This window comes from Lobosporangium transversale (assembly GCF_002105155.1).
Source record: "Lobosporangium transversale strain NRRL 3116 chromosome Unknown BCR41scaffold_3, whole genome shotgun sequence".
In the NCBI taxonomy this organism is placed as follows: domain Eukaryota; kingdom Fungi; phylum Mortierellomycota; class Mortierellomycetes; order Mortierellales; family Mortierellaceae; genus Lobosporangium; species Lobosporangium transversale.
In genome coordinates, this window is record NW_019028981.1 from 942990 (window position 1) to 956480 (window position 13491).

Sequence of the window (13491 nt, forward strand, 5' to 3'; positions counted from 1 at the left end):
TGCCAGGTGAACGTATAAAAAAACACTTGAACAAAGTTGGGACGTAATGTCATCCAAAGTTTATTTTTGAAATCTACGCTTTATCTTTGGCTTATCTTCTTACTCTTTAAAATTGCATCTAACATCATTTATCATCATCGTCATCTCTTTCTCATTCATCACATTCTATTCATTCCATTCATCCATTCATCCATTCATCCATTCATCGATCCGTTGTCCTCTCTCACCATCAGATCTACTGCTGGACAGTGCCTGAAAAAAGAAAAAAGATTTTCTAAAAAAAATTTTCAATTGTTCAATTGTTCAATTGTTTAGAGCATTCCTTCGGTGTAGATCTTCATGATAATCATGTCAAGATTGAAACTGCATCAGACTTTACTGATCGCCCTCATCTTCGCTTGTTTTATACTCTCCCCTGGTTCCACTGCCAGCCCTGTTAATGCTGTTGCAGTCGCTCAGAATGATGGAAATCTAGAACGTGTAAGAATTGAATTTTTTTAATTATTCCGAATACAATTCTCCATCAGAGATCATGATCACAAACAGGAACACAGGAGCACGTATACAGCACGGCGCGTCATCAATCATAAACTGACCAGAATATTAATTGTCAATGCTTGCCTTTCTTTTTCCCTTTCTCTCTTTTTCTCTTCTTACGGTGGCCGCACCTATTCTGGATGCATATTTGATATTAGTATCCTCTGGACTTTGGAGATAACTTTGAGGGCGCCTCAGGATCGTATCAAAGTCAAGAAGTGCCACCAGGGCGCCATAAAAATGTAGATGAATTTAGCAACTACGACGCTGGCGAAGAGAACCCCATTGATCCTTCGCAGCGACTTGGTGGAATTGACTTCAGCTCAGAGGAGGCTCAGTCCTTCTTCCTCTCGCTCGCCATGATTGTTGTATCGGAGATTGGTGACAAGACCTTTCTCATTGCTGCCATCATGGCTATGAAACACCCTCGTCTCCTCGTCTTCTCAGCCGCTCTTTCAGCTCTCGCTATCATGACAGTCCTCTCTGCAGCCTTTGGCCACGCAGTTCCAAACCTCATTCCAAGGACATATACCAATTATCTGGCTGCATTGCTCTTCTTCTGTTTTGGTATCCGCATGTTCTATGATGGATACCACATGACCGAAGAAGATGCTAAGCATGAGCTCGAGGAAGTTACGCAGGAACTGCAGGATAAGGAGGATCTCGAGTTGTTGCAACGTGCAGAGGCTGGATCGGCCAATGCAGATGGGAATGCTCAGGACAATGACGTTGCACCGCCCAAAACTCGCTCCAGGAAACAAGAATCATCTGGCTTGATCAATTTGTTCCAGCTCTTGTTCTCACCTGTCTTTGTCCAAACTTTTGTCATGACATTCTTGGCAGAGTGGGGTGATAGATCCCAAATCGCTACCATTGCTTTAGCTGCTGCACATGTACGTCTGTTCCCCATTTTTTTTTTTTTTTTTTTTTTCTTTTTGTTAATGACATAATCAATATAGTCAACCTTAGTGAAAAACAACATGGATTACGATGACCTTTCTCTTTTTTTTTATGGCTAGAACATGACCTGGGTCTCTATTGGTGCCGTATTTGGCCATTCACTCTGCACAGGGGTCGCCGTCATTGGAGGAAGGATGCTGGCATCTCGGATCTCCGTCCGGACTGGTAAGTATTCAAAAAAAAAAAAAAAAAAAAAAAAAAAGTTAATTATGAAACTTTGTTCATAACGCCTATTTTGTTTTCTAATCTTAGTGACCTTGGCCGGAGCTGTCGTATTTGAACTCTTTGCTATTGTTTCGCTCTATGAAGCATATTACGATGTATAAGCTAGAAATACCATCTCTATTTGTCTGATTGCCTGTCTGTATCTCTTCTCTGTCTGTTTCTGTCTCTTTCTGTCTCTCTTTTTCTTTTCATCTTTCTTATTTTATCAACTTTTTAGCAGCTTCTTTAAAATGCCAAATGTACTACTACCTGTTATGCGTAGCTATACATCCCATATTATTTATCAAGTATTTTTCCATCATTGTCAAAAATAGTATTTATTACTCAATTGAAAGAGCCACTTCAAAATTGTTACTCAGGAAAATTCCATCTCTTTTGCTTTTATTCAGAAAGAAAAGAAATAGAAGAGAAGAAGAATATAAAAATCTATATGTATTTGTTGTAAATCAGCCACGTCGAGCAAGCACAGCCGTATAGTTGGAATAGAGAACATCCATAAACTGAGGATCGTTTTGAAGCAAACCCAGAAATTGCTGTGTAAATTCAGCCTTGGATAGTACCTCTGATTCTTGACCCATAAATCCACGCTGTTGCTGCTGCATGAATCCAACAGCACCCATGGCTGCATGCATAGCATCTGCTGGGAAATTTAGTGCTGCCTGAGGGGGTGGTGGCGGAGGTATACCCATAGGGTGACCTGGATGGTGCTGGAACGAAAGAGGAGGGGGCGGTGGCGGACGCATCATTGGTCCACCCTGCATTGGAGGCATCACCAAAGGTGATGGCATCATGCCTGGGGAATATGCGAACGTCGGCCCCTGTAATGGTGATGGATGCGACATCACACCATTGGGTCGGTTTAACATAGTTGTAGTTGTAATGGCCCCAGGAGATGGATGCGAACTAGATAGCTGTTGATGGCCTGCTTGGCCTCCTGTAGACATCTTGGTAGTATTGGAGTAAAGACCATTAGGCATGACAGATGCTGGTAGAAGTTCTGCGGAAAGAGGAGGACCACTCTGGCGAATTGCATTACGGTCCAATGTTGGCGACTTCTTTCCGGTTCCTGTCAATGAACTAAGCAATGATGATTGCGTCGAATCTTTGCCTATATCCTGGGATTTAGGCTTTGGGGAGGAAAGTGACGCGTCTAAGAATTTAGAAGGCTTGCTTTCATCCTTGGATATGATTGCTAGAAGAAACGAGGGTATTTCATTTTTATCCAATGATTCTTCAGAATGTCCTGCAGTTCCTCCTGTAGCCATTGGCTTGATTTCATGTTGCGCGCTAGAAGATGAATGTGTAATTACGTTTTTAGCTGACGACTGCTGGTCCTGATGTTGTGATGGTACCCCTGAGACCTCCGATACTCTTGCTTTAGACATGGCTTCACTGAGCATTCTAGTTAAAGGATCCATAGAGGCTGCCTGCAAAGGCGCCGAGGAATCCTTAGTTTGTTGCGATATCTTTTGCTCGACTGGATGTTCCTTAGATGTTGTCAAGGAGGGTGCAGCACATTGCTTTACAGCGTAGTGTGAATCCTCATCCTTGGCCTTTTTACAGCAACTAGGGAGTATTTTCATGAAGATGAAGGGGAGGGGGTTTTAGGTAAAGTCAGGAATGATAGATATCATGAAACTGCTAAAGGCTCTTGCAACAAGAGTTGGCATGATATTAATCCTGTGAAGATTGCGACATACTCCAAGAGCTTTTCACCGATCCTATCTCGATCTGCCGGTTCATAGATCCAAATGCCATGAATATCTATACAAAATAGAACAAAACCATGATAGGATGATAAAGGGAAAGAGCGTAAGTATGCATAACAAGCAGGATCGAAAATAAGAAGTTCTCTCTGAACTGTGGCATTTACAAAATTGAAGTGCTGAGGTGACAAAAAAAAGAAAAAAAAAAAAAAAGCTCATGCCTTTATCATCACGGTAGATAATATAATCAGAGGTCAGTTGCAGAGCCATGTCGCCAACGAGATCAGCCATCAAATTATCAAGGCCAAGGCGATTCATAATGAAAAATCCATAGGTTGGAGGTGAAGACCTGTTCATTATGATAACAAGAAGAATGAATAATTGTAATATCGAGACCAGCCATTTATCAATAAAAATTGACATATGGAAACAGAACAGCTCACCTCTTGAAGACAAACATTGTTCCTTCGACACCTTTTTTTGTCTGCAGCAGATGAGCACATATTTCCACATAATCAAATTATATTGGGCACAGCACAAGGTAGTCAGACGATAAAGTAGTAACCAGGATGGAGAAGCAGGAGCAGGAGCAGGAACGAGTGAGGAAGAGTAGTGCATTGAGATAACAACGCGCGAGGAAGAGTGAAGTGTACTCATCGATGAAAACGAGCTCTCGTTACCCATGCTTGTGAGTCCTCGTCAAACTTATAGACGACAACATAACTGGAGCTGTCGAGAATGTCAGAGATGTGCGGGTCATGCCGCTGAAGCACGCTCAGGTTAACAGCCTTGCGGGCAGATTTGTTCATGATGGAAAAGAAAAAGAGTGAAAAATCAAAGGGCTGATGGATGATGTCCAATGTTAAAGTGATCGAGCCAATGTCAATGTTAATATCCGCTCTGCAGGAATGAAGAGAGATGGAGTTGGAGAGATGAAAAAAAAAAAAAAAAAAAAAAAGAGCTAACATTTTTTAGCCCTTTCTCTTTTCAACCTTCTCTCCTTAATCGCTCGCTTGCTCATCTTCTCAACTCCATATTGTTGAATCCTCACCAAGGAAAGGTGACCAATCTGGCTATACAAGCCACCATAACGAACAGACACCTGCAATGGCGGCTACAATAAATCCCTATAGTAGCAAACCCAGAATACACCTTGTTGGATCAGAAGCTCTCGTATGGGATATCCAAGGTAAATATCGTGATGACCATTTTTATTTTTGATGGACAGCCGTATTTAGTCCCATCATGACACATCATCTTATGATTATTGTTAGATGTCCGAAAACTGCGGCAAACATACAGGATCGTGGGTTCGTTAACAGGATCTTTAGCCCGTAGTCCAATGCAGAATATCTTCCAGGGCCTTCCACTCCGGTTATTGCCAGAGGAAGTGTACGTCCTCCGGAGCCGCGATCTTGTTGATCTAGTTGATGAAAACCGTTCTTATAATGTGTCTGATTCTGCACCAAGACCTGATGGATTTCAAGCTAGCAATCTGATAGCCCCTGCTGCTAATAACTTGATGTCTGCTACGAGGAGCACCAGTAGCGATAATAGTAGAAATAACAATAATAATAATGCTTCAGAGTGTGCCCATCTCTATCTTCACACGCTATCAGACTGCCTTCCTTATTACAAGCCCATATCCCCTACCGAGATGTCTGTCTCATGGACTTACCCCAATACAACAAGGCAACAACAAAAAGTCGCTATATTTATGCATCTTTGGGAAACGCACAAGTTCTTCCTTGCTCCAGGAATGAAGTTTGGGGGCGACTATCTACTTTACAAAAATGACCCATTGGTGTGTCATGCCGATTTGATCGCATCTGTCGTCCAATGTTCTAACCAATCACTGCCTTTAGTTGACCTGGCGACGCATGCGCGACTTGCCACTACGGTCCAGAAGCAGCACTTGATATGTTGCTGCCCTTCTACTACTGCTGACACTACAACTAATGTGGGTAAGATCTATGAACCACATGAGTATGAAAAAGCCAAAGAAACAAGTACGATCAATTCAAGTCCAGAGTTATGGCCACACGTTAGCCCTCCTGCACTCCCAGTTCCGAATAAGGGCCATATCATGATGTTTGTGGTAGAATGGGCTGGCTTTTAGCCCACAGAACCCTTCCCATTTAAAGCTTTATTTTTTAAGAAAATAAATCTAAAATCGACACGATAGTAATGAAAACCGCTTAGCACGATAGCCTTCTCTCGATGCGTGTTATATCCAGCAGCGCTGCTGCTGACACTGACGCTGACATTGATTGAGGCTGTTTTGTTGTATTGACAATCGCAGTGGTGAAGCTTTCAAAAGGATCAGCAGTACCTTCGACAACTTTCTTGAAGGTATGAATCTGCGAAGCGATAACAATCCGGTTGATCGACGGCCAATGTTGTTCAAACCATCTATTCATAGATTCGCAAGTCCTTAGCCTCTTATGGCCATCCACTTCTGATCCTGCAATCGAGAACTCTCTCAGCCTCTTGAGTGATGCTAACATCTCGACGCCAGCGCCGAGTTGTAGCCGTAGAAAGGATGGTGAACGGATATCGAGGACTTGTAGTTGGGTTTGTAAAGATAGCTGGCTGTACACAATCTGTTCTGCCCAAGCGATCGAGTGATGATTATCGCTGCTGCTGATGACATCAGTATGAGCATGATTGTAATAGCCATTGCCGTTATTGTTATTGATGCTACTGGTGTTGTTTCCCTCGCCCTGTGATCCTGGAGCGATTCCGAATGCGAGCGACAATGTTTCAAGGCCTGTGCAGCCCCAAGGCTGAAGCTTTCTTCCCTTTAATGGATCCTCAACCATATCCTCTACCTGCAGGACTACTCCATGAGCACGAAGATGGCGTAGCCCTATGCAAGACCGCAAAAAGGCTTGCAAGGTCTTACTATAGATCTTGCCAGAGCTTGCTTGATGAAGATCCAACCTCGTCAACCGAGGGCAAAACTGCAGCAGAGCCATAAGGCCTGCATCTCCAAATTGAAAGGACTCTATTCCCTGATGTATAAACGTTGGAAGTTGGCACACGGGATCTTTCAAGTATTTGCATATGCTATCATTTCCATCGGCGCTGTAGTTGAGCATATCCGCGTGACTAGATGGACGTTTCCGTTGCCCCGAAACATCATTAATAATAGTAAAAGCATGCGTCTCAATGTCGCGTAAAGGCGATATTTGACCATATTCGGTCATTGCGAATGACTCGAGCTCAGGACATTGTGCAAGAATGGATATCAAATGGACACCTGTCAAAGCCCGGATATCCAACTCAAGTGATTTGAGCTTTAGAGGCGGCCTTGATTGTCTCGGCTCTTGTTGCTGAAAGTTGGTTTCTCCCGTGACATGCGATTGTGGTATTGGCATTGTATAGAGGACAATTTGAGCATTGGTACGTATAGAGCAATGTTCTAAATTTGGTGACACTCCGAGCAGATTATCTAACAGCAGGGTCTCCCGTTTCACGTAGTTCGTATTCTTAAGACTAAGGTGTTTCAGGGGGATACGGGACCTCTGGATTGTCTTAAGCAACAAGGTCAATTCAAAAGGCCCATCTAACACGAGCGTCCTCAACGAGAACGCATTTTCGAAACACAGTTGATGCAATGTTTCAGTAGTTGGAAAGGAGACCACCGATGGGTCCTGGTGAATTGGCCGTCCTGGACCTGATAATGATTGCATGTTGTTCGTCAGGAATATGGGCGCAGCAGCAACAGTCTGCGACATGGACTTTGGTTGTGTAAAGCTGCCGTTCAGAAGCCTTCCTGATATAGTACTCATCATCACCTTGGGACCAAATGCCCTATATATGGAGACGGGAGGCGCTAAAGAAGCAGAAGGGAAATGAGAAGGAGAAAGATCATGCTGTGAAACCCTGGTGACATGATGTAACTCCCACCAGTCTGCGTACTTCCATTGAAGTGAGTGGACTAAATTCAAGTTTTTACGCAGACTCTTCAAAAAATCAGGCTGGTGCCTGCTTTCCGAAATAGTAATGGATTGCCAGAGAACCGAGTTGAAAATTGCATACCAAGCAGATGAGACTAAGGTGCAGGCATTAAGGTCATGCAAGGTGAGAAAGGAAGAGATGTGAAGAAGGATCTCAGGTATCTCGAGGGCCCTGAACGTCGGGTAAATGTACGAGGAAGTGATTACGGTCCTTATCGACGTAGGTATCGATGGGGATCCTATTGACAAGGGCGCTGACGAGGGTGATGATAGTCTATTGACAAGGTTGTCTTCGGTATTGGAAGTAAATCTGCCAGCAAGGAGATCTTCTGGCATGGCAAAAAAGCTGGATCTTATTTATGCGTGGGAACACGTTTCTCTGAGGTGGATATGCAGGACAAGGAGGCAATAATGCAATGTAGACGAGCTGAAGGATGCGAAGCAGTAGGGGGGGAGGTTGTAAAATGAATTGCGTCTGTTCGTTACTGTTAGGATGAGTGAGTTTGTCAGAGGAAAAGGAGGCAGAGGAAAAAAAAAAAAAAAAAAAAAAAAAAAAGAACAATTTCATATTGAATTGCTCAAAAATGCTCACTATGCATTGTTACAATTTTAGCAACATCCTGCAAAATCAGGGACGTTTCCGAAGTAACGACATTGCACATGGTAGAGAGACATGTTCGATTATGTACTCTATTTGTGCTCTGGAAAGATTAAGTTCAAATTAACTCTAGTCTAATGTAACATGTAAAAAGGAATCAGCTCAGGCCCTGTTTTGATTTCAACCTGCCGTTGGAAGGGTGATCAATGTGCTGTATGCTCCATAAGCTACATCTCGACCACAGATATGCGTCGCATCAGTGGATGGAAAAGTCGGATTTTATTAGCAAACTCATTTTGAGCTTCTGATATACGATGGTGTTTAATTAATGAATGCGAGAATATTTAATTGGTTTTCTAATGGAATAGATATGCTTTACATTGTGCACGCGTTCTTACTTATAGTTTCTATAGCTGGGGGCTGAAATGAACGTTTTAATGCGTTTTAGCTTGGGTCTGCTTATTCCTACAAGGCCGCGTCTTAATATCCTCTAATGCCGTGGACTTGATATGTGCAGGCATCAGTGGATTATGGTGGGCGCTATCGCGAAGACGATCAGCCAGATCACGGATTGAGCCACTAGTAATATACTTGGCACTAGCGCCCATCGGCATTATGCGTTTCTGCAGCATAGCTTTAAGTTCTGCCCGCATAGCTTTGAGGTTGTTCTTACGAGCCGTCATGGCCGAGTTGTCTTCTTCTTTATCCTTTGATTTTGGCCCCGCATTCAGCATATCCTCATCCACAATAATGTCCATAGCCTCAGCAGACTTGAGCATCCAATCATCTTGATGTGCAGCCTAAAGGAAAAGTCATGATCCCCATGCAGCAAGCAATGTAACGTATCATATTTAACTGATTAGTTCGTAGCATGACTTACATTTAACAGCCCATGTCTCTTTTTTTTTTTTTTTTTTTTTTTACCTTCTGGATACGATGCTCTTGCTCATCAATCTTTTTGGCCAAGGCAACGCGTTTCTTCATCTCATTAATAACGCTACGGTCAATTGGGAAATCAACAATACCATTATCCTTCTTAAGTGTCACGCAAATCTTGCGGTATAGCTGTGCTTCATCGGGTCCACAGATCAGTAACGAAATACCCTCATTCTGAGCGCGAGCCGTACGTCCACTTCTATGAACATAGATATCGCCAGAGCGAGGGACTTGATAATGAATGACATGGTCCACCATCGGGATATCCAAACCACGCGCAGCAACATCCGATGCAATCATCATCGCGTGAGAATTTGCCTTGAATCGTTCTAGGTTCTTGAGACGCTGTCGCTGCTGCATCTGAGCATGCATACCCAAGGCTTCAATACCCAACAATTGCATCATCGGTGCCAGATGACGGATTGCATCAATAGAGTTGACAAATACGAGTGTGCGACCAGGATACTTCGTCGCAAAGTAATACAAGTAGAGATCCTTCTCTGTCGTTAGACAATCAATTTTAGCCTCCAAAAGTGTCGAGGCCACGATCTTGTCTGTAACAATATTAACAAGTGCCGGTGATTCATCGTGGAACTCAATCCTGTTCATCAGATCCTCCATTGTACCTTCGCCACTTTGCTCTGCTGATTTGGCTTGATTCTTCTTCTTTGAAAGATTCAAGCTGAGCTCTTTGCTCAGGGTTGCAGTGAAGATGAAAGTTTGGCGGTTGTGTTCATAATCCGTCTGAGCGACTGTTTTTGACACTACAACCCCGTTTGTATTATCTTGTGAACCCTCGTCCGTGACGGCGTGCTGCTCCCAATCGCTGGTCCTTTCACGCTTGCGTTCAAGCAGCTTCAAGATATTGGATAGTTCCTGGAAATGTCCAGACTCCAGCATACGATCTGCTTCGTCCAGGACTAGAAATCGGGTATGAATGAGTCGATCCGAATAGACGGTGTTGGTCGAGATTAATTCCCAAAGACGCCCTGGTGTTGCAACAATAATGGCAGGATTGCGATCCAGTTGACGAACCTGTTTTTGGATCGACATGCCTCCGACAATAGGTACAACATGATGTCCTGTGAATTGAGTAAATGCCACCAAATGATCTTTAACCTGAATAGCCAATTCGCGTGTAGGAGTTAGGATGAGTGCTGTCAGAGATTCCTGGAGCGGAGTATTGTTTCCTACTGCAGAAGTTGCCTGTTCTGCCAAATATTGAATAATGGGAAGCCCAAATGCTAGAGTTTTACCGGAACCCTACAGACACAAGATAGATATTAGCACTCATCTCATTTGTTTGATCCGGTTGAATCATCTGGATAATGCCTATTAATACGAAAACCAAAACGTACTGTTTCTGCTACACCAATAACATCACGTCCTGCCAAGCCCAAAGGTAGGGCTTTCTGCTGGATAGGAGACGGGTTCGCGAACTTTTGCTTTTTGAGGGCATTCTGGATCATGGATGAAAAATTGTAATCCATCCAGGCAGAAATGTCAAACGCTATTTTACAATGATGTACAATCATAATGTCAGAGGCATATAACAATAAAAGATACAATACTGAGAAGGTGGGAAGAAGGATTACATGTGTCGACGCCTTCCATAGGGTCAAATGGCGCCTTGGGTTCCTCTTGAGCCTTGAGGGTTGCCTTGGCTGCCTTTTTTGCTGCTTGCCTAGCCTTCAATGCTTCTACCTTGAGACGCTGCTTCTCTTTCCTGTCAAGTTTTTTTTGTCCCTCATCTCCCGAATGCTCCGTGTTCTTCGCTATGGAGGTGTCAGCCAGGCCGTTCTGTCCGGTTCTAATAGGCCCATCAGTCTCTTTCTCAACAGCTTTCGGATCATTAGCATCCTTTTTTTGACCTTTCTTTTCTTTTACTGACTCGGCTTTGCTTTCTGGCTTGGATGGTTTACTGCATACATCTAAGTTTGAGTCTGTCTTCAGATGCTGCTCAGTTTCTGGTTCATTCATAGCCGTATCTACATTCTGTATCTCCTGTCCCTTTTGGTGCATTAGAAGATCCTCGTCAAATGTATCGATGTCATAATAAATCTCATTATCGCCAACATTTAATGGTTCTGAGTGTCTCACGCTTTTGCCTTTACCAGCTGCCGCCTTTTTAGGATCATGCTGACAGAAGTGTAAAAACAACATTCCAGAAAATTTAGTACAGTTAAAAGACAAAAGTCTACTTTAATGACTTTAACCAAAGTAGAGATCCATACCTTGAAGACAATAGTTCTCCCAGTCTCTTCTGTCCCTTGATAGTCGACCTCTACACCATCCAACTCCTCTAGACATAAAAACCCTTCTGTGTCGTCCATGAACATACCCTCGGTATCCACAGGAGTCCAACCCCAATCGTCCAACTTTCCGTAGTCTGCAGTAACAAATTGGCCCCCTTGCTTGGATTTTTTCGATCCTTTATTTTTTAAGTCCTTGCTATTTTTCCGTGGCTGATCTTGTTTCTTGATATTAGTTGTTGCTGTCTTATTCTGGTCATGCTGATTCTTCTTCTTGCTAGAAGACGCTACAGGCTTGTTGATGATAGGGTCGATCTCGGATGCCGCGGGTAATGCCGGCACATCAAAGAGCGAAATCCTGTTCCAATTTTTTTCATCTTCATTCAGAGGGCGTGCGATCTCATGACGGGCACGTTTACGCTGTGATTTTGACGGCTCTTTCTTGACCTCTGCTTGTTCAACTGCAGTGCCTGTGATTATGCTACTATTCTCACCGTTTTCATCATCTGGACCATTGTTATCATGACTGCTCTCTTGGACTGCAGAGGAAGCCATCTTTTTCCTCTTTGCGTTTGAGCGTTTTTGTGAAGGAGCTGTCGAAGTCTGAGCACTATTACTAATCTCAATCGGGGAGATAGCAGTCTCTTTGACGCTAGCTTTGTCTTGTACAATCCAGGTCATGGCAATGAATTAATGACGATAGAGATATGATGAATGAGTGAAAAGAATGGTCGTCTAAAAGACTCAAGAGATATTGACCTGATGCATTAAAGTTTTCAAAACACACAAAGCCACTTTTTTTTTTTTTTTTTTTTTTTGCTTTAACAGCCACCAAAGAGTGAAGGGCACGCATACTTTGATTAAAAACAGCGTATTCTTTAACCTCTTAAAAAAAGAGTGTCATATCTAATACCCTGATCAAAGTCATACGTGATCTTTCTCTTCTGGAGGACAAAATGAGAGATGGGTGTTTATATAAAGGAAAGAGGAAGTGCCAAAGGCATTTATCCATTTTTGTTGAGATATTCAAATATATATATACTAGCTATGCTATATTATAGATAGGAATGTAACATTTTAGCATGTAGTCGGATGAGCGAATAATGGGAAAGAAAAGTCTTTGTCTTTTTTTGACGTGGAAAAGAACTGTGCTTGGCTCACAGAAACGGTTTACAGGCAATAATCCACGTACATTTCTGTTTCAACGTATCAGGACCAAGAACGGTGATCATCCTTCAGATGAAAGCATTTTCTGAGATCCAGGGATCCGCTAGTATACATGTACATATCTTATTCCTCTTATCAAGAGTTTAATCTTGATATATTTTTAAATTTAAAAGGGAATGAATACAATCACAAATTCACAATTGAGCAAGAAGGTCGGCATTTCCTTTTGTGGCCATTTACCCCGCTCAAAAAAATTTTTTTTTTTTTTTTTTTTTTTTTTCTATTTCTATTACGGCGCATGCACTGTATATACGGATCCGCCATGACGGCCCTCAAGAGTTGATCCTGAGTTGGATTCATGCATGGTATCTAGTATTTATCAGAGACATGAAAGACTCGTGGTAGTCCATCTTATTGTAAATCCATTATAAGTTATATGGCTCTAGAACATGGAGTCGAAATACCGTTGCGAGAGACACATCATTTCAAACAAAGATGCATACAACACGCAGATCGCGTCATGCAATTCTATTGAATCCGTTTTCAGATGTAAAAGCTGATGTGTTATATGTATAAACTGTCAGTTGTTGAAGTGACCGTATTTGGTCAATTGCGGGGCAAGAGAAATAATCATCAGGTTAAAATTTTTTATGGCATCAAAACATGTAGCACAAAGCATAAAACAGAGCAGAGGATGTTTAGGCTTGAAATAGAAACCCTTTGATTATTATATACAACCGAAGATTCTCTTATGTATGAACATTGATAACATTGATATTGAGGAGTAGGAAAAAAAAAATAAAAAAAAATAAAAAAAAAAATAAAAAAATGCAGTGCATTGTCAATGGATCAGTGCGCATGGAACGGTTAAGGCTGAATCTGAGGGTAAACTCTAGAGAAGATGGGTAGATAGATCAATTGTAGTTTTCAATGTGTCTTGCTAAATAGGTACATCACGAATGTGGTGTCAATGGTGCCTGAATATGGGCAAGGCAAAGCAAAGCAAAGCAAGGCAAGGCAAGGCAAGACAAGGCAAGACAAGGTCAGACAAGACAAGGGTTGATCTCTCTTTTCTTCCCCATCCCCAGTAAATGCCAAGTTTGCTGACCAACAGGATGTAGATGTACGTCACTTTAAATGTGTGTGTG

At 42.5% G+C, this 13491-nt stretch overlaps 6 protein-coding genes across 6 annotated transcripts; 2 read left to right on the forward strand and 4 right to left on the reverse strand.

The window, feature by feature from the left end:
- Positions 1-896: 896 nt before the first annotated feature.
- BCR41DRAFT_299266 (hypothetical protein) lies at positions 897-1823 on the forward strand (the record flags this gene model as incomplete). Its single annotated transcript, XM_022020519.1, has 3 exons — positions 897-1430; positions 1557-1662; positions 1750-1823. The coding sequence occupies 3 exons, from the start codon at positions 897-899 to the stop codon at positions 1821-1823; spliced, it is 714 nt and encodes a 237-aa protein (XP_021885530.1).
- A 230-nt stretch (positions 1824-2053) lies between these two features.
- On the reverse strand, positions 2054-3283 carry BCR41DRAFT_346064 (hypothetical protein). The gene has a single exon (XM_022022813.1). The coding sequence runs from the start codon at positions 3138-3140 to the stop codon at positions 2169-2171; it is 972 nt and encodes a 323-aa protein (XP_021885531.1). The 5' UTR covers positions 3141-3283; the 3' UTR covers positions 2054-2168.
- A 69-nt stretch (positions 3284-3352) lies between these two features.
- BCR41DRAFT_299432 (hypothetical protein) lies at positions 3353-4237 on the reverse strand (the record flags this gene model as incomplete). Its single annotated transcript, XM_022020522.1, has 4 exons — positions 3353-3486; positions 3662-3777; positions 3872-3912; positions 4109-4237. 4 exons carry the CDS (start codon positions 4235-4237, stop codon positions 3353-3355), a joined length of 420 nt encoding a protein of 139 aa, XP_021885532.1.
- Positions 4238-4406: 169 nt separating this feature from the next.
- Positions 4407-5611, forward strand: BCR41DRAFT_418828 (hypothetical protein). Its single transcript, XM_022029676.1, has 2 exons — positions 4407-4617; positions 4703-5611. Exons 1-2 carry the CDS (start codon positions 4536-4538, stop codon positions 5545-5547), a joined length of 927 nt encoding a protein of 308 aa, XP_021885533.1. The 5' UTR covers positions 4407-4535; the 3' UTR covers positions 5548-5611.
- BCR41DRAFT_346068 (hypothetical protein) lies at positions 5562-7903 on the reverse strand. Its single transcript, XM_022022814.1, has one exon. It carries the CDS (start codon positions 7724-7726, stop codon positions 5627-5629), a length of 2100 nt encoding a protein of 699 aa, XP_021885534.1. The 5' UTR covers positions 7727-7903; the 3' UTR covers positions 5562-5626.
- Positions 7904-8259: 356 nt separating this feature from the next.
- BCR41DRAFT_383529 (P-loop containing nucleoside triphosphate hydrolase protein) lies at positions 8260-11964 on the reverse strand. Its single transcript, XM_022027477.1, has 5 exons — positions 11159-11964; positions 10520-11063; positions 10283-10434; positions 8913-10187; positions 8260-8788 (listed from the first exon to the last, which is right to left on the reverse strand). Exons 1-5 carry the CDS (start codon positions 11855-11857, stop codon positions 8423-8425), a joined length of 3036 nt encoding a protein of 1011 aa, XP_021885535.1. The 5' UTR covers positions 11858-11964; the 3' UTR covers positions 8260-8422.
- Between the last annotated feature and the right edge of the window lie 1527 nt (positions 11965-13491).

Bases quoted from the DNA above. Each gene is read 5' to 3' on its own strand.
- BCR41DRAFT_346064 (XM_022022813.1), bottom strand. From the start codon at position 3,140: ATGGATCCTTTAACTAGAATGCTCAGTGAAGCCATGTCTAAAGCAAGA.
- BCR41DRAFT_418828 (XM_022029676.1), top strand. From the start codon at position 4,536: ATGGCGGCTACAATAAATCCCTATAGTAGCAAACCCAGAATACACCTT. The intron at 4,618-4,702 runs GTAAATATCGTG...GATTATTGTTAG, and splicing joins TCTCGTATGGGATATCCAAG to ATGTCCGAAAACTGCGGCAA.
- BCR41DRAFT_346068 (XM_022022814.1), bottom strand. From the start codon at position 7,726: ATGCCAGAAGATCTCCTTGCTGGCAGATTTACTTCCAATACCGAAGAC.
- BCR41DRAFT_383529 (XM_022027477.1), bottom strand. From the start codon at position 11,857: ATGACCTGGATTGTACAAGACAAAGCTAGCGTCAAAGAGACTGCTATC. The intron at 11,064-11,158 runs GTATGGATCTCT...CACTTCTGTCAG, and splicing joins GGAGAACTATTGTCTTCAAG to CATGATCCTAAAAAGGCGGC. The intron at 8,789-8,912 runs GTAAAAAAAAAA...CTTTTCCTTTAG, and splicing joins AAGAGCATCGTATCCAGAAG to GCTGCACATCAAGATGATTG.